Here is a 25912-nt window from a genome sequence, read left to right as displayed (position 1 = left end):
CTTGCACACCACATCCATCTCACGCTGCAACTCATGTTTAATTTCCAAGGTGAGACATTTTGAAGAGGCCCCTATCTAACTTGTTTTTAAGTGTTTGTCTCTCTGTATGTCATCACATATTTTCCTGGTCTCTACAGTAATACAGTTCAAATGGTTAAATTGTGCTTTATTCTAAGTTGAGTAGTTTTTGGAACTTGAAGTGAAAGCAGACCACTGGACTAAACTTGAACAGGTCCGGTTTATATCGAACAGTAGGTAGTAGTCATCTTTTTAATAGGTAGAAATCAAATTGGCAAAATCATGTAGATCTTCTTAACCCTTGCTATTTAAATTGATTATTTTGGATGTACAGAAATTTTTTTTTATTTTAATCCTTTTTTTTTTTATTGGGTTTAGTGGCGCTTTAAAGCTGAGCTTGCATTGAAGATGCCTCTTGATTATTTGTGGGTGTTAAATGGCTGTCTTTGTCAAAATACTTAAATAAAATTGATTCTAATATATACTAACAAGTTTTTTTGTTTGTAATAAATATAAAGGTGATGGCACTTCGGCGATGACGCAGGCTGTTTCTGCAGAAGACCTCAGAGAGTGTCTGAAGAAACAACTTGAATTCTGCTTCTCACGGTAGGGTCGTGTTAAATCAGAGGTAGATTCTTTAACTACACATAGACAAGCCATAGCACATTGAATTTACTTAAGATTTGATGTTTTCTTTCAAATTTGTTGACTAGTTCACTTATTTTTGTCTCAAATTACTGCAGTAAAATATGATTTAATGAGGAAAATGCTCTGCAAACATACACCACACGTTCTTGTTTGAAAAGGGCTAATTGTCACAGATCAATATTAAGGACATGGTTTCACTCCCTTCTCACAAAAGTTCTACATTAAGGGTATTATACTTAAAACATTAATAGCTGTCACTTTGTCATGAAATATGCTTCCATTATTCTGCCTTGGCGATATTTGTAACTGGGAGGGGGGGAGGTGGGGGGCTACTGTCATTAGCTGCTTGGCTTCTCATAGTGCACACATTGAAGGTATAGATCAGTGTTTTTCACAGCGGTTCTAGGAACCCTTGGAGTCTCCTGACATCCCTAAAGGGTTCCCTGCTATTTTCAGGTCATTTGAAAATTGTACCAAATACGGAAGAGTTTACAATGCATCTGATCTCTGACGCGCTATTAGAGAGGGTTGGGGTTCCTTACAGGGCATCTGATCTAAGATGTGCTATTAGACTTGGGATTCAGCAGAATGTCACAATAGTTCTTTTACCTTTTTGGTCCATGTCCTCAATCTTTTATCATCTCCTTGCAGTCATCTTGTGCCTTATCCTCTCCCGTGCGGTCTCAATCACCTATTTCCATCACTAGGGTCAGGTTTTAATCCCCCAAACTTCAATGTCTTTTAAACTATGATTCCCTAGTCAACGGAGAACACGTTTATTTCTATCAAAGCATAATTGTGGCACCGTTCACCCCTGGGATAGCTGGTTGAGCCAGCCACGGTTGCCAAACGTTTTTTGAATTTGGCACCAGTGTCATTAACTGAACTGGTTAGTTTTTCCATCTGGCAGACAAACAAATTCTATTTCGAATTGTAGTAATAGAGGGAATTTCATTTTGCTTCCATAATGCTGCGATCTCGCATTTTGTTGCTGTTGCAAAATGAGCAACTAATTTATTTTCGACACTCGCTTATGCCTGAGCTGGTCTGTTCAATAGGAAGAGCCACGGGTCCATGAGAATGGTGAGGCCCAAAATCCTCTGTAGCCAATCTCTAATCTGCTCCCACAGGGGCAAGACCACAGCATATGTAGCAGATCAGCTCTTTCACCACATTGTTTAGGGTACAATGGTGAGTAACCCGGAATACATTTTGATAATTTTAGTGGGGTGAGGTCCCATCTTATTAATGCCATGTATGCATTCTCCTTTAACATCGTGCAAATCGAACTGTTAGCCACCGCCAAAACGTTGGCAACCATTTTAAACCCCTGAAAATTAATATTTATGGTAAAGGTCTCCTGTGGCTCTTTTGGTGGGGCAGATTGAGAAACACCGTGAGAGAACCTGAGCAGCATCCCCGTTGAAGATCTATTGTTATTTTTGTATATTTATATGTGCTCTGTTTCCTGGTGCAGGACTGCTGCTACCCTGCCTGTAGGAGCAGTGTGATACAGGAGTTATTTACCTCTGTTCTAGCAGCATTTTAATTAACTCAATTTGGCATCGAACCCTGTTCCTGATGGGCTCATATACAGAGGCTGGCCAGAGGTCATGAAACAGACTGAAAAATAGTTCTTCTATTTGTGAAGGAAGGGCTGGAAGCCAAAAATAATGTTGTGTTTTTCTCTGCTTCAAAAGCAAATGTAATAGCAGGTGCAATTTGTGCTCTTGATCTATGCTTTGTGCAGTATCTTATTTACTATAGACCTAAAAATAAAGTTCTCTATCCTTCTTTTGTTTTTTTTTTTGTTTTTTTTTTTTCAGTGAGAATCTTTCAAAGGATCTTTATTTGATGTCACAAATGGATAGTGATCAATTTGTGCCAATATGGACAATTGCAAATATGGAAGGAATCAAGAAACTGACCGCTGACATGGACCTTATTCTTGAAGTGTTACGATGTAGGTGCAAATCTTGTTAATATAAACATTGTAGCTTTTGCACTGTGGCTGATCTCTTGTAGGGGACCCAGGAACTCGAGCGTATCTTACGCCAGGTTCCATTGAACGGGTCGTGCTTAATGTAAGCATTTCCGTCAACAAACGTGTTTCATTTTTATTACTTACATTTTTATTGATCTTTTTTTATTTTTTGAAAAGAAAAAAAAAAAGGGTACAAAAAAGGATTGGGGGGGGGGGGAGGGAATACAAGGATACAGCGTTGCATATAGTCTGGTGAGAACAAAATAGGAAGGGAGGGGGTTAGGGGAAGGGGACAGCATTTGAAACAAAACTTGTTTCATTTTTAAATGATTTATGCCCATATTACAATATCTAAAAAATATATTTTGGTTAAGGTTTTTTTTTATTGGCAATAAAGATGATTGTGCAAAACTTTTAACCTGTTAGATTTCTGGCCACACAATTTATTTTTTATTTTTTGCAGAATATGTAGCACACATGAAACTGACAAACGCGTGTTTTTTTTTGTTTGTTTTTTAATGCAATTGATTACAAAGCAGATAGATTAATGGTGCAGATAAGCTGACTAAATCTAGTTTCAGATCTCCCACAAAGTAAAGCTTGATCAACTTAATTTCCTCTTTCAGAAAATGTGAAGATTCTTATTTATTGGTGTGTTCGTTTTGGGGGAAAAAAATAGGAAAGATAAGCTTCATGTGCAAAGTACCTTACTGAAAGAATTATATATTGAATACGTTAAAATATAATTTTTAAACTGTCATGGGCAAATACTACAATTACCATATTACACTATCCACAAGAAAAAATGCATTTTTATACCCTTTTCTAGCTGCCATGACTTGGTCAGAACATAGTTTTTATATGATCAGTAGACATGCAAAATGATTTGTATGTGTGATTCAGTTGCATGTCACACTTCCACTTAAAATCAAAGTGAATTAATTACTTATTGGTGATCTGTCCTAACATAACTTTTTTTTTTTTGTGTGTTTGTTTTGAAAGTCTGGAAAATGTATGGTTTTTATCTGGAGGGCTGTGATTGGGTTCGGAGTAATCTCAGTCTCTTTTTTTTTTTGCCACACAATTATAAAATGGGGTTTACTCATACCACCCACCAGCACTTTCAGGTGGCCCACTGGGAAAGAGAAGTTAGGTATGGCAGAAAAACACTTAAAGCTCAGGCTCAAATCACCGATCTTGCCAGGATAAAATTAAAACCTAGTACTTGGCGGTACGAACAATTGCTGAACGCAGTGACCTCGCACAAGGAAGCAGCCGATGAAATCGAACTCCTTCCAAATGTCAGCTCACACGTATGAGATTTGGGTGGGAAAGGCATCAATCTCCCAGATGTGACCCTTAAACCCTTTCGGTGCTGACGGTGCGGCACCAGAGTAACACTGCCCCTCTGGCATTCGTAGTCACGTGATCACTGTCGCTGGATCGAAGGGGAGGAATCCTGCACTTGATGGCAATCTCCCCATGAAAAACGAGGACATAGCTACTTTGTGATGGGGCCAGACCCCATGACGTAGCTACGGTTAAGCATGCCATTTGAGTGTCCCTTTATTTGACATAGAAGAAAGTGTGTTACCATTTACATTCAATGTAACCATAAACAAAAAAAAATATATACTTTTATGCTCCATCTCACTCTGGCCATCAAATAAACTTGTCAAGCAAATTGGCATTTTTTTATTCCAGCAAGAAAAGAGGCTTTGCCAAATAACAGCAAAATGGTGTAGTAGGATAGTAGGAGGCATTGAGCTTATTTTATTTCCGGCTGTTTTTGCTCGCATCGCTAGTGCACATGTGCTGATCATTGTGTAAGTTCAGCATGCTCTAGTAATTGTGTTTATTTGTATTTATTCTCCCCCCCCCCCCCCTCCCCCAAATCAGGGACAGTATCTTGCTAATGTTTCAAACTTTATTTTCTTTAGCTACTCCTGTGGTGCAGGTTGATGAAAAAGGAGAGAAAGTGAGACCCAATCATAAACGATGTATAATTATTCTTCGTGAGATCCTGGAAACTACTCCTGTAGAGGTATTTCTATATATATAGTTGTGTATTTGTTTTTTATTTTATTTTATTTTTTAATGAAACAAAGGTTATATGTGTGTAATGATTTAAAGTGGTTGTAATTGTTACTTAAGTAAACGTTGCAAATTCTAGTAGCTGTAAACTTCTATTGAAGCTGTAATGCCGGCAATATGCACCATTCTTTAGGAGGAAGGACCCTGCAAATAACCATCTATCAAAACACCTGGATTCCCGCCCTCTCGTTTTTTTTTTTTTTATATATATATATACTTTTTTTTAAATTATTATAGAAAATCTTGCCTTGCATATATTTCGTCTACATTTGTTATATTTCTGTATGGATAACATTGTAATTCACTTGTATCATTGGGTCTATTAAGCATGTTTCAATTGACACGACTCCCATTTTTAAACTAATAAACTGGTAACTTTTTTATATATTGTTGCAGTTTAGCAATTCTAATTGTGTTATTGTATAGCGGCAACAAATTTAAACTTTTACGACTGCGTTTCTTGTCTGACTTTGTAAATTTATAATCAAATAGAAATGTATATGGATTGTTGCAGGCCCCCCCCCCCCCATTCACATTTATAATTTAAAAAAATGAACTATTCTGAAAAATTTTAATAAAGTGAAAGCCATTTATTTCTATCTTGTGTTTTCAGGAGGTTAAAGCACTATTTGATCATGAAAACTGCCCCAAAGTAATAAGTTGTGAATTTGCTCACAATAACAATTGGTATGTTACATTCCAATCAGATACTGATGCACAACAGGTGAGTTTCTTTTCCATTTTCTTTGTGATTAACACAATGTGAACTTTTTAACTATTTTGTGACCTGAGAATAAAGCTTGTGTATTTCATTCCGTTTTATCAGTCTTTCGGGAAAACATACTGTATAGGGATGTAACCGTGAAACTCGGTCCTCTAATGCAGGGGTGGTCAAACTTTTCAGTCTGCCCCCCCCCCCCCCCCTTACCTGGTGTCCGGTGTCTTCTGACATAGCGTTGCCATGGCAACACAACACCACGTGGCTCCGCTGCATCATTTGACGCCGCATTACCTACCATGGTGTCGCTGGAAGCCGTCAGAGACTAGGGAAGAGAAGTTAGAGGCCTCGCGCGCGCTCTCCGGCATTTAATTTAAAAGTCTTGGGGAAGAGCGGGGGGGGGGGGGGAAGCTCTGTAACCGCCATGGCCCCGCCTGAAAATACACAAGTGAATTGAAATTCTATTTATTTTTTTAACATTTTAATAGAGTAACAATATTTCTTCTGTAGGCATTCAAATATCTAAGGGAAGAAGTGAAAACCTTTCAGGGCAAGCCAATAATGGTAAGTAGTACACATTTATATTTGTCTATTTTTCAAAATGTTCTTTTTCTCTTTTCATGCCTGTTCCCACACCTTTTATGTAAATGCTGCTTGTTGCTAGTGGATAATAACTAGTTGCACTATTCAATGTAGGTAGGTCAAAGGTGATTGAATGACTAATTTGATTTTCAATTGGTAATTTAATGCCTTGAGGAATAAGTATGTAATATGTATGTGCATATGATCGTTTTTTAAAGGAAAATGTTAGTTTGTCTACAACATGTTGGAGGTGGGAGTTTTTTTTTATCTTTCTCGCTACACTCAAAAAATCATTATTAAAATGTATCTAGGCAGAAGTTTATAAACTGTTGAACATAACGCTAAATAGTTACGCCCTGGTGGGACTACACCTTTGTAGCATATAAAGATTCAATAGACGTTTTAAATGTCCATGTCATTGACATGATATAATTCTAATATGAAGGTAGTTATATCCTCAACATTGTGCAGTCTTCTGCATAAGATATGCTTGAACATTGCAGTGTGGTCATATCTCTCTCTCGTATGTCCTAGAAGTACCCCTAGCAGAAGGAACACTCAAACAACACAATTTTGACTTCATAGCTGCCCCTCGGTGATAGCAGTAAGACTTTCATAGTTGCAGTGCAAGGTTAACCAGGTAGTTTTTCCTGCCTAAAGGCTCAGTTTCATTATGTATCGAAACTATTTTTAATTTCCATTTGTAAAAGTTTAAGCAGGTTTCTATTGCATTTAGTATAGTACGGTCTATAGAAGTCAGTAAGGCCTCTGCATGGAGGTGTACTAATGGACTTTCCCTATCCAATGTATTTCAACACATTTTTGTTGCAACAAGCTTTTAAAGTTCCTATAATTTGCTGTGGTTTAAAAAGGCCTGATTAAATCCACAAAACACATTAAATGTTGGTGTAATGACAAATCTAATTGTTTGACCTTAGAAGCTCTCAAATCATTGGGTAATATGGTGAAGGTTCCTCACCACTGAAATTCTATCCCAAGCCGTTTTGAGACGTTGGTTAAGTGTAGACTTCTGAAAATGTCTTTGGTTAAAACCGCATGGTTATTTTGTTCCCAACAGGCTAGGATAAAAGCCATCAACACATTCTTTGCTAAGAATGGATATCGGACGGTGGATTCCAGTGTGTACACCCAGCCTGTTCAGACCCAAGCACAGTTTGCCTCCCCACTGTTTATGCAGCCTGTATATAATCCTCATCAGCAGTACTCCATTTATAACATTGTGCCTCAAACATGGTCTCCAAACCCAGCACCTTATTTTGAAACACCACTGGTAAGCAGTTTACACTAACTAGTTAATCTTGGATAATTTATTTAACTATATATTCAATTTCCACATTGTGGGTCATCTCAAAGGGCAATTTTGATCACGAATTAATGGTCAGTCAACTGTTACAAAAGCTTGAATTTGTAAAATTCTGTGTGTCTATTGAACAGTAGGTATAAAGTGCAAGTACTGGTATGCAGCCCCTCTTATCTGTGGCAAGACCTGTACACACTAGTATTTATGTTGCTGTAGATACGGGTATAGAATTCCAGGTCTAAGGCTGCCTGAATTTTACAGCACATGAAAGGTGGATGCATCCAGACATTCATGTGATTTTTGTTTTGCTTTTGTTCCCTTTGCTTTACTTCTATAACGAATAAACCAAAGCCAGTTTTTTTCATCAAACATTTGTCAAGGCTGGCAACTGTTAACATGGTACCCTCCAGTTTGCCATTCTTGAAAATGCCAAATATTCATGTTTTTTATACTACATAAACTCTGTTCAACTAAGGCTATACACATTCTTACTTCACATTAAAAAGTGTGTGTGTGTGTGTGTGTGTGTGTGTGTGTGTGTGTGTGTGTCAGTGTCACCACCTGCGCATTTTTTTTCGTCCATATGTATACATATAGCACTGAAGATGCTTAATTAACCTCATGTTACATAGATGGGCTGTCATAGGTGGAATCTAATTTTTACAATGCGAAGTGTCAAATGACACAACCTTAAAATTAACTAGTTCATTTTATGAGATGGCTAGTTAGTTTCCTTGAATCTTGACTGTATATTCTGCACGTGTCTGTAAACCTTTTTGTTCCTATCAGAGTATGAAAAATCCTACATTCCCAATAAGTGGGAAGAAATTTACACAATACACTATTTAAATTACATTAATGTAAGATTGGACGTGCAGCATTATACCATAAAAGGGTAATATATGCTGAATGTAACTTTTAATGCCTGCTAACACTTACGGTTATTAAACAAGGCATTTCAATTTAGTCCGGTACCTAAACGTTTTAAAAAAATTTTTCTCCCCCCTCTGGTTTTGCTGCAGGCTCCATTCCCTAATGGTGGGTTTGTTAATGGTTTTAATTCATCAGGATCTTACAAAACAAATGCTGCTTCGTTAAGTATAGGTCGACCATTCCATAGAAACCGGTAAGTGTAATCCAAACGTTAATTCTCACTTTGCTTATTTACCCTCATTAATGTTAGAGCTGTATTTGTTGTTTTTTATAAGAGATTTACACTTAAATTGGATAATGTATTAAATCAGAATTGAATTTGGTCTATAGACGCATTGAATTTTTTAGAGTACATTCATTTTAAGGCTAACGTACAAAGCGGTAAGCCATGTATTTAATGAAAAAATTGCTGGGTATCTCTTAAACTGAACACTGCTGTAACTTCAATCCAACCTTTTTTGAGACCATTACAATGACTTGCTATAAAGGAAGAATATAATACTAATTATACTTCAACAGCGATTGCTCTGGTGCAAGTCTGGCTTCTCTGTGGGTTATCATTTGATAAATGTTGTGAGGGGGAAAGTTCAATACAGTAATGAAGGGCAATCTCTTGTAGTACGCAAGTGAATTCTAGGAAGTGGGCCAATAAATGGTTTATTTGCCTTGCAAAAAGGTTTTTTGAATGTTAAGTGCTTAGAAATATAATAACTTCACACGTTTGAAAACCTATTTTAGGTGCATTTAATCTGAGAGGGCTGTATGTTACAGCATTGTTTTACATTGCACACAATGCTTTGCAATGACATTGCTGTTGGAAGTGTCCTGCGACACATCTACAAATCGGATAGACATTCAACTCTCCAAACAAAAGAAGTGAATTTTAGCAATTCACACTATTGTGTCAAACTCTTCATGAGGAAAGTTTTCTGGAATAGTTGTTTTCACTTGTTTTTAAAAGGCCATCTCATTTGTTATTGACTGGGTAAGTCAAAGGTCACTGGCAGAGTTAACATGTAATATCTAGGGTTTGAAGGGGCGGACACTGCGCTAATTCCACGGGCTGCAGTTATTTCTGCTTGCGTTGGTAGAACTTGTTGTTTGCAGCTTTCCACCTCTGTACTGTGCCAGCAATTTTAATTTACCAGCTACAACTTTCTGGTGGTAAGCTTGGGGTATTTGAAATAGTGAAACTAGCAGATTCTAAATATAAAGTGAAACTTCTTCTTTTCAGGCACCCACTTAAATTCTCATAGAACTAAAACTTCTTCATGGAGACGAAAATGCGTCACAATCAGTCACGATCGCGCGCACCCACGCTGGCTCAAAATTCACACCACTCAGTCGTTCATGCAGACGAAAATGTGATCAGGCAAGCAAACAGGTTTGCTTATAAAAGTACTGCCACAGTACCAGTACTTTTATATCCAAACCTATTTACGGTGCAGCCTTATTGAAGAAAGATTATCATAAAATACCCATTTTAAGAAGCGACTTTAACATGAACTTTGACTCAGAAGAATTACTGCCGCTCATTACATTCATGCAAGGAACATTCAATTTAACTCTCAACTCCAATCCAGCTATTCCAACTACAAGATCAGGTTCAACCATTGATGCAGTCTTTCAACAGCATTTAAATACTTTACAATCCAAAAATATATGCATCTTACGTTAATTATCATAAGTCCATTGTATCATGTATTCCAACTGACACTATGGAAATTTCAGCAGAAAAATAAATTATAATCGTGTTTCAGTGACAAAACACAAACACGTTTCACTTAGAACGCACATGCTCGGCAAACCCCCGTCGTGTTTATTTTTTTTTAAATGTAATATTGATGGAACATTTCCATAAAGAATCCTAATGTCTGGTATTTGTCTGCCTCTGAAGTAAATTTGTTACAATTCTTTGCCCAATTGTAGCCTTGGGTAAGAGCAAACAGGAGAACTTCCAGGACTCCACACTGTAGGGGCCCCCAAATTGTATTGGGTGAAGAGTTAATATGGCTTTTAACTACCACCTAATATTTTTAAAATCATTTTTGGTAAGGTTTATTTCTGGGTGCACTCATATCTCAAACTTACCTAGGTAAGTTGTGGATTTTTTTTTTGAACGCATACTGATACATTTGAGAACATTAATATATGATGAGTTTTGTCCCCATGAATATGAATTACACTGAATGTATTGATACGTTGTCACTTAATCGACACGGTGAAGTGAAATGTAAATCAGAAATGTTTGTCTTGCTAAGTTGCTAATAAGTCATCAAATTCAAACCTATGGGGCCTAAATGACATTCCCAGGGCCCCAAGTACCCCAAGGCCACCCCATCGATACCAATGCAGTTGATGAGTCTTTGTTTTCTGAGACCTAGCATACTGTAAATGATGCCGTCCTACTTAATATACTAGACGCCGAACCTCTTGGCTATTTCATCAAATGATTTACATATGTAAAAAAAAAAAAAATGTAACTTTATGCAGCATTGCATTTCTTTACTGTCAAAAACAGAAACTATTGCCTGTATAATATTTATATGTACAAACCTCCAAGTAAAACTGAAATTGTAAGCTACAAGAGCATACTGCAATATTTTTTCTAATTTCTTAATACGCAAAAGCTTTCTGTAATGTAACTTAAAATAATTTTTTTTATTTTGAGTAGGGAGATGCATTTAACATTTTGGGTGCAAAATTCAAGATCATTACATAGATAAATGTGTGGGTCAGAAATGCAACTTCTGGGGCTAACAATTGGACATGTCCTCCGCAGTTATGTTTGTTCATATGTTGTTTAGATTTTCATAGTGTATAACACTACTTTTAAAAAAAAAACTTTAATTATAGATTCTATGAAACTTGCTAAGAGAACTTCTATGAATCTTTGCCATTTAAAAATGTTGAATGTATTTTGGTTTTAGTTTGTTTTTCCCTTTTTGCTTTCAAGGATCTTAGTACCTGTTAATAGTGTAAGAGATGTGTGCAGAGGTTCATATAATGGAGACAGATTAGGGTGAAAATTATATCTTGGCTTTAATGAGCCTGTTCCTGTATCCAGGCAAAACATACAAAAACAAAAAAATAACAAACCCCTATCCTTTTGTAAGGGCTAATTTACTTCCCCAGACCCTATCACCCCAAAGTCTCAGGAAGTACCATAAGCAGATGCCCCCCCCCTCCCCCCCATGTCAGTCTCTGGCAGGATCCTGGGTCCTCTGTCCAGGAAATATAGGTGTCTATGGGTCTCTAGATCTCAGCACACCTTTGTGCTCAAGACAGTGTCTGTGTGCAGGCTTCTCTGCTTTCCTGTGTCGGGAGAGAGATTCCCGAGTTAACAATTGGGCTGTTCCCAACAGGAGGATTTTCTTTGAGCTCTAATGTGGCCAGGTAGAGTCTAGTTAATTGCATGTCTGCAATTAACCAGCTCCCTGCTGGATTTAGAGGCAGTTTCTCTCAAACAGTGATAAGTCCCTTTTAGAAATAGCCTTAGTGCTCAAAGGTGACATTTAATTTAGACAATCATAGCACAATGTTCGTACAAATCTGCAAGGCTTTCTGTGTACTTTCCTATTAGGAAACCGCTTTACTGTTAAAAGCTTGCAGGCTTCACGCCGTGTTATATTACAACTTAAAATACAAGCTCTGCTACACACCATACAATTGAAATGCATACAATTACCGGTGCTCCTGGTTCAGGGAATACCTGTCCGTGATCCAGAATGCAAGTAGAGAAAGATAACTCTGGGCACTACGGATTTTAAAACTAATTTATTCAGTCAATTGTTCGACATTTCAAGTGTGACTAGCATGGAGTGATGGCCAAGGCATCGAACAATTGACTGAATACATTTGTTTGAAAATCCGTAATGCCATGAGTTATCTTACTCTATATTACAACTTAAACCATGTTGGTGGTAGTGTGGCATAGTTGGTACTTGAACATGTATTTGGAGTTTGCTCAGGTATTAAACTGTTTTGGGGGCATCATTTAAACTTCTTTCTTTTTACCATTCCTTTTAAAGGGTAAAGTCATGTGGGAGGCAACATATTTGTGCAGTTTTGCCTCTCTTTAGGTTGGTTCCCTTAGAATGATTGATTTGAAAAGTTTAGGTGGTGAAAAGGTTATGAAATGAAAATCTGAAGGAGTGACTCAGTGAGTAAAGGCAATTAAAGACTTTAAAGCAGGGGAGCCCAGTTCTTGTGCAAGTCTCTATATCCCTGTGCCTCTGCGACCAAACCTAGATTGTAAGCTCGTCAGGGCATGTTCCGGGCCTCTAAAATTCTATGTATAATGTATATGTGCGACAGGGGCTAGGTTTTCATTGTGAATCACTGGGGCTGGGTTTAATACCAAGCATGGCAATGTGAAACTCCATATTTACATACAAATGGTGATCAACACTAAACGGCAGGTATACATTTCAGACTCCTTACACTGAAATTCCACTCAAACTACTACTATTTTTGTAATACTTTCAGAATGAAATTGAGGTTACACCCTGTTTGAAAAAAGTGCAAGCTAAAAGCATAGCTATTTCTGCACAAACATTCAATTTGACTGAGCTGAATGTTTAGTTCTTGAGCATCAGATTGTAGTATCACTTAACTTGTAAATATGTCGGGAAGGAACACCACAAAAGCGAGAACAAAAGCCTTGATCCAATTTTTGTTTTTTCTTTCTTCTGTTTATTATCTGATGTGGCATGACATCCTTGATCAGTTCTCAAATTACTTTATGGAGTTTTCTGACTTTAACTGGTAAAATGTATTATTATAAATGTTCTATATTGTGGTAGTCAAAAGGGAAGAGGGAGTAGGGTGCGCTCTTCAATCAAATAATAGATATTTACTTGGGCAAATGGGAAGGAATGATACTGCCTGCGTCGTGCGATTTAATTCCTTTTAAGTTGCATGTGAGTGAATACCTATTTGAAAATGATGGTAGTTCCTGAAGCTGTAATGCAAGTGCCTTTAAAAAGTGAATGTCCTAACTGCAGCAATCTACATTTTTTTGTAAAGGCGGTAATTCTATCTACTCCCAACCAGCAATTTGAAAAATGTTGGGCACAAAAACATCTATTGACATCAATAGGGTGTATCTAGAATTACCCCCTAAATTTATGATGCATGCTATGGTTACATAGTAGATGAGGTTGAAAAAAGACGTACGTCCAAGTTCAACCTACAGACGAGAGTATTCTAAAGCTTGCCTTAAACTAGCCCGGTTACATTCTGGGTATGTGCTGGGTGTAACCTGGCTAGTTTAAGTCATTTCTGCATTGACTAATGACCCATAGGATTAACACAGCAGGGGTCCCTGGCAGTCCCATTCAGTTTGAATGGGACTGCCAGGGACCCCTGCTGTTAATCTGATGGGCCATTAGTCTGCAGAAATGCTGGGTCTAGTTTAAGGTATGTACCTGGGTCTTTCTGGCGATTGCCACTGGTTTGTGTTAGAATAGTCTCAGTCTCTGCTGTATGCTAAATTTAGACAACAGATACTTTATCCTATATCTATACTTATTGATCCAGAGGAAGGTATACAAAAAACCCCAGAGTCATATCATCTAATGATATCTCAGAAGGGAAAAAATAAATTCCATCCTGACTCCAAGAATTGGCAATAGGATGAATCCCTGGATCAACATCCTTCCCATGTATACTTATTTGGTATATCCCTGTTAAATACAGTCGGTTGCAATTTATAGGAGACATACCACAGATTTAGAGTTGGTCCTAGATTTATTTGTAAGGTGACATCTGTTTTTATTTTTTGCAGTGTGAAGCCTCATTTTCGAACATCTGCAAATGCCTCGGAACGGGCTACAGACAGCGGGACTGCAGCAACTCCAGTCCCTCTAGCAGATGTACCTATAAATAGAACAAACTCAAGGCCTTTTCCATCTGAGCGACATAACACTTTAACGGGACAGCAAGAGCATGTTTATTCTCCTAAGGACCCACCGTCATTACAGATGGAGCAGAATGGTACAGATGGAGTTGGCCGGGGCAGGTATGTTACTGTTTTAATAAAATGTTGAATGGCCTTGTTTATAGGCAGCCTGAAATACAAATGTTGCCATATTTTACATTTTCACTCTGGGCTGTTTACAAAATAAAGCTATCTTTAGCAAGATCTGTACACCTTTTAGGTAAAGCTGAAGATTCTGCATCAAATTTTTCTTTTCATGAACATGTTTTTCTTTTTAAGGAGAAATCTATTTAAAGGCAGAAGGCGGAGAGAAGATGATCGCATTTCTGTAAGTTGCATTCTTCTCCTGTCAATTCAATTTTCCCTTTAACCCGCTTTGCCTCAGAATTTCTTTTGTACTAATTTATATGCTGTTGAACTGGATTACAACCAAGATTTAACATTGCAAAATACATTTAGGTTTTCGGTATTATTGGTGAAGTACTTGACACAAAGAGTTGTGGATTCGGGAGGAAAGACTCCCATCAGAGGTAGTAAACTAATACAATAAGGAACTTCAGAAATGCTTGGGATAGCTATAGAGCAATCATAAATATGAAGGCAAGCCGAGGTTCAAGTAGTGTCTACACCAGAGAAAAGAACCCCTTGGCTTTAGTCTGATCAATTTTCCTGCCATCAAGTTCTGTTACTACTGTATGTTTTGTTTATTTACCCAAGTCAAAGTCGTCTTTATTGCAACACTAATCTTTCACGTTTAGTGGCAATCGTGGTTCAGTTTCTACACAGATTTACTGGAAGTATTGCAAACTAGTGAGGGCCACAGCAATTTGGTCATATGGTTAATCGTCTGGAGATTAAAAGCGTATTTATTTATTTATTTTTTTAATTTACACACCAGTGCTTCTCCAAAGATTGAAAACTGCTTGCAGACTTTGTGTTGAGCCATGAGATAAAGTATGGGTTACTTGTACAAGAGAGGCACTTGTTGAAACTATATTGTTAATGATCTTGGTTATCCACATGCAATTGGGCATCTTTACATGTAGTCTGGTTGGCTTTCCCTTGTGTTATCTATCTGCATTGCTTGGGTTACAGACTTCTACAAATGTACACCTGTGCGCTTCTGAAAATATGTGAAGACTACAAATGTCGGTAAAAAGGATGGCCCTGTGATGATCAAGTATCGCGCTTAGAGGGAACAGGGCTAGCATTCAGAAGTCTGAGCTTCTCATTTCCTTCATCCTTTTTATTCCTTTTACTTCATCTTAAATCTCTCTTACCACTGTATCTTCTGCTCAGACCATGATTGTTTGGCCTTCTCAATGATCGCAAGATTATGAGATCTGAGGGCTAATTCTACTTCTAATTGATTTGGGAAAATTCACAAATCAACTTGGTTAAGTTTGGGTTAATTTCTTAACACCTATTGCAGATGCAGTTATCTTAACATTTGTCTATAGTAAACATCTGTTTTGTTTCAGCGCCCTTTGCCTACAGTGGAAGAAAACGTACCGAAGTTTGATCTCTTGGCGTCTAATTTCCCTCCTTTGCCTGGAAGTATTGCAAGTACGCCAGGAGAATCTGTTCTTGAAAGTAGGATGGCTGATGTTGTCAAAGGAATTTGCAAAGAAAAGGTAAGACCTTTAGTGGCCACATTAAATAACTGTAAGTTTACTTTTTGCGGGGGTGTCTCCACTAGATGCCACACACAAGCCTATAGAGGTTTGTTTTTGTTTTCAGTCTTGTATATTCTAAAGACATGCAGCAACATTGGCAGTCCGGATGGTTGTCTATGCACCAGTGGTGTGCGTGTGTATATAACGGTCTGGATTATCTTTGTACTAGGACTATATAGCAAGGGGTAATATCAGTATGAACGGGAATATTGTAATCTACAGAAATTTTAAGACTGTCTAGAAATAGTGTTCATTATTGGATACCAGATCTCTACATGGATGTGGGTTGAAGGAAGGAAGTACAAAACTAAATGGTGCAGGATTTCTTCTGAGATTTCTGAACACGAGCGCCTTAAAGGAAAATGTGGGTAAGAGATACTAAGTTACTGAATAGTATAAATGGTGTGCAATGTTCCCCACTCTTCTGATCATAGAGGTAGTGGGAAGCACTTTGTGAAGTATTCCTGTATCTTTAGGATGCAATCCCATGACTTCCATGCACATTGGGGAAAGGATCAGCAAAGGGAGACAAGCAGCCAAAATATGATGGCCTGTAGTCCAAAATGAAGAAGTATGGAATCCTGGGGAGTCTTACAAAAAAAGTTCCAGTGTTTTTACCTGGAAACAGGAGTACTCTGGCACTACATGCATTCAATACCACACTCATGCATTGTTTTATGCATGATCTAATTGAAATGGGTAGGTTTAGAAGAGGATTTGTCATACCGGGTGATGGACAATGTACTTTGTTTGTTATTGACTGCTACATAATGTTTTTACCGTTAAAAATATGCCTTCTATGTTGCACATTGGATGGTTCCCATAGTGTCTTCAGAGAAGCGGAACACACCTGACACTTTTAAGGTGTCCAGTACTTATGTTCGTTTTTTTCCTTATTAGGAGAATAAACAATTGTCCGTAACTGTGTCAGTACCTGCTCTGGAAGAATCTGCAAAAATTACCACCCAACAGCCTGTCACATGTACAACACTCCCTACAACAGAGGACCCCACGCAATCAAGGTGAGCACTAGAGTTCAGTCTCTAGATATTTATTGAAATCTGCTTGCGTAAAACCTTTATCGAACTCCTTGACAGATCTGTTGCCCACATGCTACTCGCAGACAAGTGCTCTGTTGCTGATTGTAAATAATTAAAATAAAACTAAAATAATTTTATTAATTGATATAAAATGATATCAATTATTGAATTTTCACTCTAGGGTTCATTGTTCTTCTTAAAGTAGAATTATTTTTATTATATACAGCAATATGTAATGTAGCATTAATTCTGTGAATCCTCAAACAAAATCAAGGTCGAATAATTTTCTGATCGAATTCATTTTAAATTGGCCCAGTGATGATCAAGTATCGCGCTTAGAGGAAAAGAGACTTGCAATTAGAAATCTGAGCTCCTTACCCTTCTTTCTTTTCTGCCTCCCCTCACTTTTCTTTCCCTTCTGCCCCGCCTAATCTTTCATTCCTATTTTATCCCATATATTTTTTCTCCCTCTCCTCTGCTCAGACTATATTTGTATTGTCCTTCCAATGATTGCAAGATTATGAGATCTGAGGGCTTTTTAACCTTGTACACATGTTTGACATTACCTGAACTATATATATATCTATATATATTATTATTATTATTATTATTTATTTATCAGTGAGTTTCTCTACCTTATTCACTGAACAAATATTTAATTCTATTGGCGGTTTCTCCGAATGAGATGTTTAACCTGTATGCTTTTCCTAATTAGCAATACGGTCTTTCCGGAGAAGAAATCTACAGATGTCTCCTGTCATAAAGATGTTGCAAGCCAGACTTCTGCAGTATTGCCTGTATGTTCTACTTCTGGGAAACCCCCCAAAGCTGCCACCACAGTGTCATCAGCAAGTGTGTTGCCTGTAGTGAATATGCAGGTATGAATGGCTGTTTTTAAATATTGGAAGACTGAAGGTGTGACCACACAAATAAAAATAACTGAAAAACATTCTAGAGCCTTCCAACCCTCTTAATAACTCTATTTCTTTCTCCATTGTCACCCTCCTACCTGTGAAACTTGCCTTTCACACTTCTACCAACATTCTTACTGCGGGTCTCGCTGCATTCTCGTATGCATTTACTGTTGCCTCTCATGCCATTGTTGTTGTGTCTCTGCTTTACCACTGCATATATTTCTCATATGTATTGTATTTTTGTAGAACAGGGCGGTGCATCAATGTTGTATATACCAATTAGATTGTGTCTCCCATAATTGACTAAAATTAAGTTTACAATCGATAATGCTAGTATTTACTACGTATTTGCAGCTGAAGCCTACACTGAATATATAAGAACTTTGGAAAAATTAAACGAAGGGTGCATTAGGAGACTAAACTGTGGTGTCTAATTTTTATACTAGCCCAATGATGATGAAATATTGCGCTTGGAGGAAAAAGGACTTGCATTCATATGTCTTTCATTTTTCTTTCTTTTCCTTCTAGTCTCCTTACTCTTTATTTTTCTTTATCTCTACCTTGCTTTTAATTCTTTTTTTACCCCTGTTGTGGGATTTTTATTCTAGTTTACGGCTATGATTGTATTGTCCTTCCAATGATGGCAAGATTATGAGATCTGAGGGCTTTCATACCTCGTAAATGCTTCTGTGAGTGACTTGTAGATGTAAACACTGGATAAATAGTATCGCAACTGGGTTACAAACAAGCCATTTACCTTAACCAAATACTGTTAAGATTCTATTTGTAGGTTGGCGTAATTTAATGTAATCTTGGTGAACACAGTGGCACGCGTTTCTTCCCACCTCTTCATGTCTTAGGCTGTGCCTATAGTGCCGTCGTGGGCGACGGCGACACGGCGGGTGACGTCACCCATCGCCACCGGTGAAAGTTATGTTGCGGCGGGATTCCGGCTATTTGATTTGTTCAAGGGCCGTCACGTGACGCGATGGCCCTTGAAAAATCAAATGTTGCCGGCTTCAGGTTTTCGCGGCGGCAATGTATTTGTTTTCGGGCGACGTCGCCGGCACTATAAGCGCGGCCTTAGGCTTGTTCTATAGCGCACGTGCACCCGCGCAAACGCGAGTGCACGTGACACACACACACTTTTTTTGTGTGTGTGTGTGTGTGTGTGTGTGTGTGTGTGTGTGTGTGTGTGTGTGTGTGTGTGTGTGTGTGTGTGTGTGTGTGTAAATTATTCTATATTTTTTAAATTAAAAAAAGACATGTTGTGTTAGAATAAATAATCTATTAACATTGTGCACATGCATACATTACAGAGGCGGTAGCGGCGCGAAAACGTACTTTTCACAGTCTTTCCCCCTGTCGGCCAGCTCCACGCTCACTGCCATGCACGCGTGCGGCCCTATTATAGGACGGCTGGCTATTCGCACGCCCACTATATTAAGGGCCTTATACTGATATTCCATTTCTTGCAGCCAATAGCTCCACCTTAAGAGCGGTGTTGGGACATGCCTGCGAGTTTAAATAGTTTTAGCAATGTGTCCAAGACCGTTCAGCCATCAATTTGCTTGCTTTTATTTGCTACGGCAGCAACCAGTGTCTACTATCATTGTAAATTGTCTAGTCTGGAGTTGGTCATTCCCCCCTCTTCCCTCCCCTCCCTTCCCCAATAAAAAAAAATATATATTTCTGTGACCTATGAAAATAGGTGAAATCATAAGTTTGGTATAAAACACATTTCCTTTAAATTAAGCAGAGACACCTAAGTGAGAAGCGGGGGTTCTTCAGAGATGAACTGCATTAATTTCTGCTACAAGGACCCCTTGCTTCCCAAGATATTTACCTCTGTAGGTTATGCCAGTATTTCATGCATGTTAAATGGTCACCCGGTGGCCAATAAGAAATCACAACACATGTTGCATCTTCCTATTGGCCAGTGTGACATGGGATGTTTTAAACCGCCATATTGCTCTCCCTGCCAGGGCTGCTATCGGCATAACCTACGGAGGGAAGTATCTAAAGAAACACTGGGTTTCCGGAGCTGAAATAAATGCTGTTCAGGTCTGGAGACTGTCTGATTCCCATCTAGTACAAAAAAAAACCCTAGGTGGAAATGCACTTGTAACCTTGTGGTCTGGCCGTACATCATGCCTGCAGGGTGCTAGTATTCCAGGGGGAATCGCATCCAGGTCTGTCGTGTAGGGAATTGGTAGAGGACTCCCATTTCCGGGTAAAGTGCTGCCATGGTCATTTGACTGCTTGTTGATGAGCGAATGCAATTTGCCATATTGGCCGTGGCACTCTGGTGCCGTGTCCCCTCCAGTGTTCAAAGGGTTAAAGAAAGGTGTTCAAATTAGTGTGGACGCTTTTTTTTATTTTTCGGGGGGGCTGTCATAACCATGATCTAACAAGACTTGTGTGTTTTGATTTAAAAAGGACACTTCCTAAATTGTGGGTACTTTCGAGACATTGAATAGCCCTTGCCATTAAAATTATTTTCTTCATGACCAATACAATGACTAGAATTCCACACTGCATGTGCATTTTTATCAATGGCAGTCACGTTATTTTATTGCAGTGTATTGATTTCCTTATGGTTACAGATTATCCTTGAGCATTAATGAATGTAACCCTTAACAGTTATCTGCTTTAAAAATATTGGAGTCCCATTTCCTGAAATTCCTCATTTTTAAAGTGTTTTTTTTTTTTTTTTAATTTTGCTTTTCTTCCGAAGGAGCCCCGGAAATTAAGTTATGCTGAAGTATGTCAGAAACCACCGAAGGAGCAAGCTGCAGTTCCTGTCCAACCGCTCCGTGAGCTTCGTTCAAATGTAGCATCCCCTGCCAAAAATGAAGAAAACTGTGTTCCTGAGAAGAGTCTTGAAAAGTCCCATGACAAGCTCGAAGGAAAAGTAAAAGATTCTGGGCATCGCAGCAATGGATCATCCAGAGGCGGTGCAGGAAAAATCAGGGAACAGAGGCGCCAGTTTGGGCGCCGGTCTTCGCCTCAGGGAGCAACACGACGTAATGGCAAGGAGCAATACGTGCCACCAAGATCACCAAAGTAAAAACTCCTCAACTTTTTGTCTTATTTAACTTACGTTTTCAAACTGTGGACTGATCTGCAGCCAAGAAGAGACTGTACCAAAATGTTCAGCAGCAGTAAGCATTGACATTGTATAAAGGGGGGGAAACGGGAACCCAAAATTCATCTCCTAAATGTGGTTTTGAAGTGATGGAGCGCTCCAATTGCGATTTATAATTTTTTTTTTTTTTTTTTAATATTTTAAGTTGCGGAGGTTTCTTGCCTGGTATCTGTTTCAGGGTTGAGAATTAAACCTAGACCTCAGTGTAGAAAATGAGGGTGAGAGAAAATTATTTTTGGAGAAAAAAAAGTTCTGTAAAAAAAAAAATTAGAAATGACAGATTACTTTTTTAATCTATGTAAGGCTTTGCTGGTGGTAGAAGTATGCCACTTTGGCCTTGCAAATCCATGGATGAGATGCGTGGTCAATGGGTTAAGTGATTGTGGCCACGTACTGTTTTGTCACTGATTCAATTATAAAACTGAATGTACTGCTATAATGTCATTTCTTTACTAGCGTGAAATTTAGTTTGTCTTTTGACCTTACTAAAATGTATTTTTGAGCTTTTAACTCTGATTTTACAGACTCTGTTAAATTGGACATATTAAATCTTTAAGTTAAAAAGCTTTAACTAAAGTAAGGATATGAGACTCGGGATATCCAAATGTTTTAGTTTTTATTGCATTTGTCTTCATGAATTTGATTTTTTTTTTTCTCCTCCCAGTCTTGCATGATTTTCACTCATTATTGATAATGTAATCTACAAATGCAGACTGTATTTTGTATGTATTGATTGAGGAAGGGCTATGTATAATTGATCTGATTTCAAATCTGTCATTCATTTTCTCATTGGAATGTAGAATGTTGGTAAGTTTCTAACCATCCTATATCGGTGACATACCTGCAAAGAACAAATTCTTGCTTTGTAAATGTATTGCTGCAATGGCTGTTTGCCTTCTCTCCAGAGGTGTAGACATAGTGGCAGTGACCCGAGCATTTTTTTTGAGAACTTTTTTTTTCTTTGGTTATTAAACAAATGGCTTTTAGTAGCTACAAGTGTAAGCACTATACAATCCATGCAGTTACATGGAGGAAGCATCACTGTTATATAGTTAGTTTGATACAGTTGGCATAAAGGGTTTGCATCACTGAAAAAGATCTTGTTTCAGACTGGTAATATTTCTTATTCCTTTTGCCACACCTTTTGAGAATGTGGTTTTTTTTTTGCTTTGCGTTGGGATTTGTTAAAAGCTGTACCTACTCGGAGCAGTTACAGCACAGTTTGATTTCTTACACAATCTAGTGCTCTAAATAACTAAAGTTATTAGTCTCCCTTAATGGCGCCTTCCACTTCTGATTGGATATAGCTAGCCCATCAATGTCAGTGAGATTAAAATAGCGTTTGGCAAGCTTCTTGTGACGGTCATTGGTCACATCTAGCTGGTCGGCAAACCAGTGTATTTAAGAGCTGAGTTTGAGCCATCAAAAAAGATGTCGCCTTATCTGTGGTAAGAGCCTGGTAAAGGTGCAAGATAACATAATCTAAAATGATCTTCGTTCTGACAGTCAGAACCTTTTGATGCAGTGCATTTATCAACTTTATTCATTTGAAAGATCGTACTTGAGTATTTCTAATTGTACAATGTATTTTTTTTAATAGATGTAAAATAAATTGTCATTGATTGTGACTTACAGAAATACTATAATGTAAGGTGATTAATATGACATTGAAAGGATGAATTGTGTTTTACAGTTGTGCATAGCTTTTTTTTTCAGCAAACTTATAGCTCATGTACAGTAAATGCCTATAAAATGTGTGAAAGTATTGGCTTTTCCAGCATAAGCTATACATAAGGATGTCTCCATAACTAAAGTATTTATTTGTATCTTCTGTGCAAGAGTTAAACTTCCTTGCCCTCTGTAGGTTTATTTGTGAACTGGGGTTATCAAAGTAAATTTTTAAAAGGCTGTGAAAATATTTAGAATTGTGTATAAACTTCTGCAAATGCAGTATGTTGCATGACGAGCACACAGCCTACATAGGCTGGATGCTAACTCAATCATATTCTCCAAATATATTCTCAGGCAACTTCAGATACCAATAATTTCTTCTAACATCTTCACTGTTCTGTTTTGTGATCCTATAATTATCATAGCAAATTGTGCCCCTCTCTTGTCCTATTGGACACCTGCTAAAGTTACAGATCTCTTCCGTCATAGCAATCATAAAATGTCTGAACAATACATTTAACTTTATTAGCATGATTCAGAAAGATTACGGTTTGTTTTTATTTTATTGTCTTTTTAAGGCATTTGTAAGTGTCTAGTGGATGATCCATTTTTCATGGAAGTGTAAATGTGCTTTTATTCAGAATAGAGTTTCTACCACTATCAACATGTAAACGACAAGATTCTGCAAAGTTCAAAGCATATAATCTACATCTAAAATGGTGTGGCATTACATTCCTTTTTGTGCTCGGAAACCAGACATATGTGCAGTTAAAATCAAACGTTCTAGGGAAAGCAAGATTCTGATATTTTTTTGGATTTTGAAGTGAAAAGTGCAGAAAATTATTTGCTTGAGCAATTTGAATATCGGTCTTTTACCCAGGTTAAATAGTCCACCACCTGTGCTCAAATCAAATATTGGTCTACAACTTATTTTTGTTTGTAAAATGCATCATTGTATGACAAGCTACTGTCTGGGGGAAATGCTTCTGTTAGGTTTTTTTTTTTTTTTTTTTTAATATATATATAACTTTTTTTTTTTTTTTTTTGCAATAGAATCTTTATCTAATTGTTGCCGTTTTATTCTGGAACATTCACACCAGTATGCTAAGCGTGCTTTTTGTTTTGTACATTGTGTAGTTTGGGCTTCCTTTACTCTATGGTACCATAGAAATGTCAGCTTTGTATTATCTAAATGTGTTCAAATATGGGTGTTCCAGGAAATCCTTAACCTGGGATATCTCTTGAACCTTGTTTACCTGAAAACACATTCATATTAATAGGCCTTTTGGCACTTATAAAACTGCTTATGTGAAACAGAAGAATTGTACTCCTAATTGTCCTGTTTTTCAAAAACTAAACCTATTTATTTAGGTTTAGATCAATTGTATTCTCATTCTTTATTTGGCAATTCTAACTTTCCTTGGCATTTTGTCTCAAAACTATGGGTTTCTATTGGACAAATGAAACATGCATACTACTTATTATTATTATTATTTTTTTCCCCATTGTTCTGGTTTATTTGGTCATTGTCCTAATTTGAAATTGTGAAGTAGGTTCATGCTTTAAGTGTTTAAATAAAATACATGTATTTGTATTCTGTTTTGGACATTGCCAAGGTGCTATGGAGTATTGAAATAACACAGAATTAGAAGAATAAAGCTGATTCAAATGGTAAACTGTGTCTGCATTTGATTTTGCTTTGCTTGTAAGTTTAATCGTGCTACAAATATTGGGTGGTGATTGCTCTGTCTGGTTGGATGAAGACTGTAATTTCTTGTCAGAGGCTTGTTTGACTTAACATGTTGAACAAAATCAATATTAAGGGAACCATGAAAAAGGCTTCCTTCAGAAAAGTTTGTCTACCTTCTAGGTTAATTTCAACCTGCATATCTGGAACAAGGGAAAAAACACACACACACACACACACGCACACTACCTCCTACCTCTCGATTTTTCTGAGATCTTGCTCATGCTGCCGGCGCCTCACCCCCTCGCGTTGATCTGTAAGCCGGAGGAGAGGAGCTGCATGCCGGTGTGAAAGCGTAGAAATAATATCAATGAGTCAAGGGTTCCAAGTATCAACGTGAGTTTATCTGCACCAAGGTACAAATGAGAGACAGAATTCAAAATTAACTTATTCCTCTGAAAACATACTGCTTGGCATCACATTTTTATACATTTCAAAATGAGTAATACGCCCCTTAAGGGCGCTGTCTTAGAGATAAAAAAAAACATATGATGACTTATATAAAAATCCTTATTCATGCATAAATATGCTTCGCAAGCTATACTTTATCCTATATTTTTTACCGTAATGTGGGCCTCTTGACCTCCTGACTTAGGGAGTGAACGCTCAGCCCTCTGCTGGTGGCTGCAAGATAAGGGAAGCGGAGGTCAGCAAAAATGACTTTGCTGGAAAAACTTACAAATGCAATTATTTCAATTCCATGACGAGTTAGGAATTATGCAAGGATTAGTCACAGCCAGGAGTGATGCTCTGCAGCTTAACTTTTATACACAAACAGATACATATTCATACAAGAAAACAGTCAAAATGGCTGCTGTGCCAAAATGGTGGTGATTATAGTCTGTCTTCATATAGCCTGAGCCACACACCTTATCTCAAGTCTTCACACCGGTTTTTCCGTGACTTTCAAAAGTAGTGCGTATTTATGATTGGGACAAGTATTTTGAACACACACACACCCTCCTACCTCTCTTGATTTTTCTGGGATCTTGCTTGTGCTGTCGGCGCCACTTCTCTCCCCCCCCCCCCCCCCCCCTCACGCTAATTTTGACAGGAATACTGAACGATTGCAAGCTTAGGTAACTGTATAATTCTACATTGTCACATTCTTTAGATATAAATATTATTTAAAGCAGAAATACTACATTCCCCCTTTTTAAAAACTGCATGTTATCTGGGTAAAAAGTGCAACTATGCCTCAAATAAACTTGAATTTATTATTTTATTTATAAAATGTTTTACCAGGAAGTAATACATTGAGAGTTACCTCTCGTTTTCAAGTATGTCCTGGGCATAGTTAATGACAAATAATACATGGTTACAAATGGTTACATAAATGAACAGAGTACACATTAAATACAATACATTGCATGCACAGTTAGAGAATATGTATATTTATAGGCTTATGTAACAGTTACAGACCAGATTAAAATGTGAGACAGCCTTAGATTTGAAAGAACTTAAACTGGTAGTGGAT

General features: G+C 37.7%; 1 protein-coding gene across 4 annotated transcripts in view; it reads left to right on the top strand.

The window, feature by feature from the left end:
- The window catches only part of LARP4 (La ribonucleoprotein 4), a 44654-nt gene extending 20290 nt beyond the window's left edge, over nt 1–24364 (top strand). For all 4 annotated transcript variants that reach the window (XM_075591664.1, XM_075591663.1, XM_075591662.1 and 1 more), the window contains 13 exons: nt 537–624; nt 2493–2629; nt 4591–4694; nt 5358–5468; nt 5973–6026; nt 7123–7335; nt 8388–8491; nt 14087–14320; nt 14519–14567; nt 15721–15873; nt 16816–16937; nt 17671–17833; nt 20607–24364. In XM_075591664.1, the coding sequence (XP_075447779.1) occupies nt 537–624; nt 2493–2629; nt 4591–4694; nt 5358–5468; nt 5973–6026; nt 7123–7335; nt 8388–8491; nt 14087–14320; nt 14519–14567; nt 15721–15873; nt 16816–16937; nt 17671–17833; nt 20607–20939 (1865 nt within the window). In that variant the 3' untranslated portion in view covers nt 20940–24364. The remainder of the gene's footprint in view (nt 1–536; nt 625–2492; nt 2630–4590; nt 4695–5357; nt 5469–5972; nt 6027–7122; nt 7336–8387; nt 8492–14086; nt 14321–14518; nt 14568–15720; nt 15874–16815; nt 16938–17670; nt 17834–20606) is intronic.
- Nucleotides 24365–25912: the final 1548 nt, after the last annotated feature.

This window comes from Ascaphus truei, chromosome 3 (genome assembly GCF_040206685.1).
Source record: "Ascaphus truei isolate aAscTru1 chromosome 3, aAscTru1.hap1, whole genome shotgun sequence".
In the NCBI taxonomy this organism is placed as follows: domain Eukaryota; kingdom Metazoa; phylum Chordata; class Amphibia; order Anura; family Ascaphidae; genus Ascaphus; species Ascaphus truei.
This window is presented reverse-complemented; position numbering and strand designations above follow the sequence as displayed.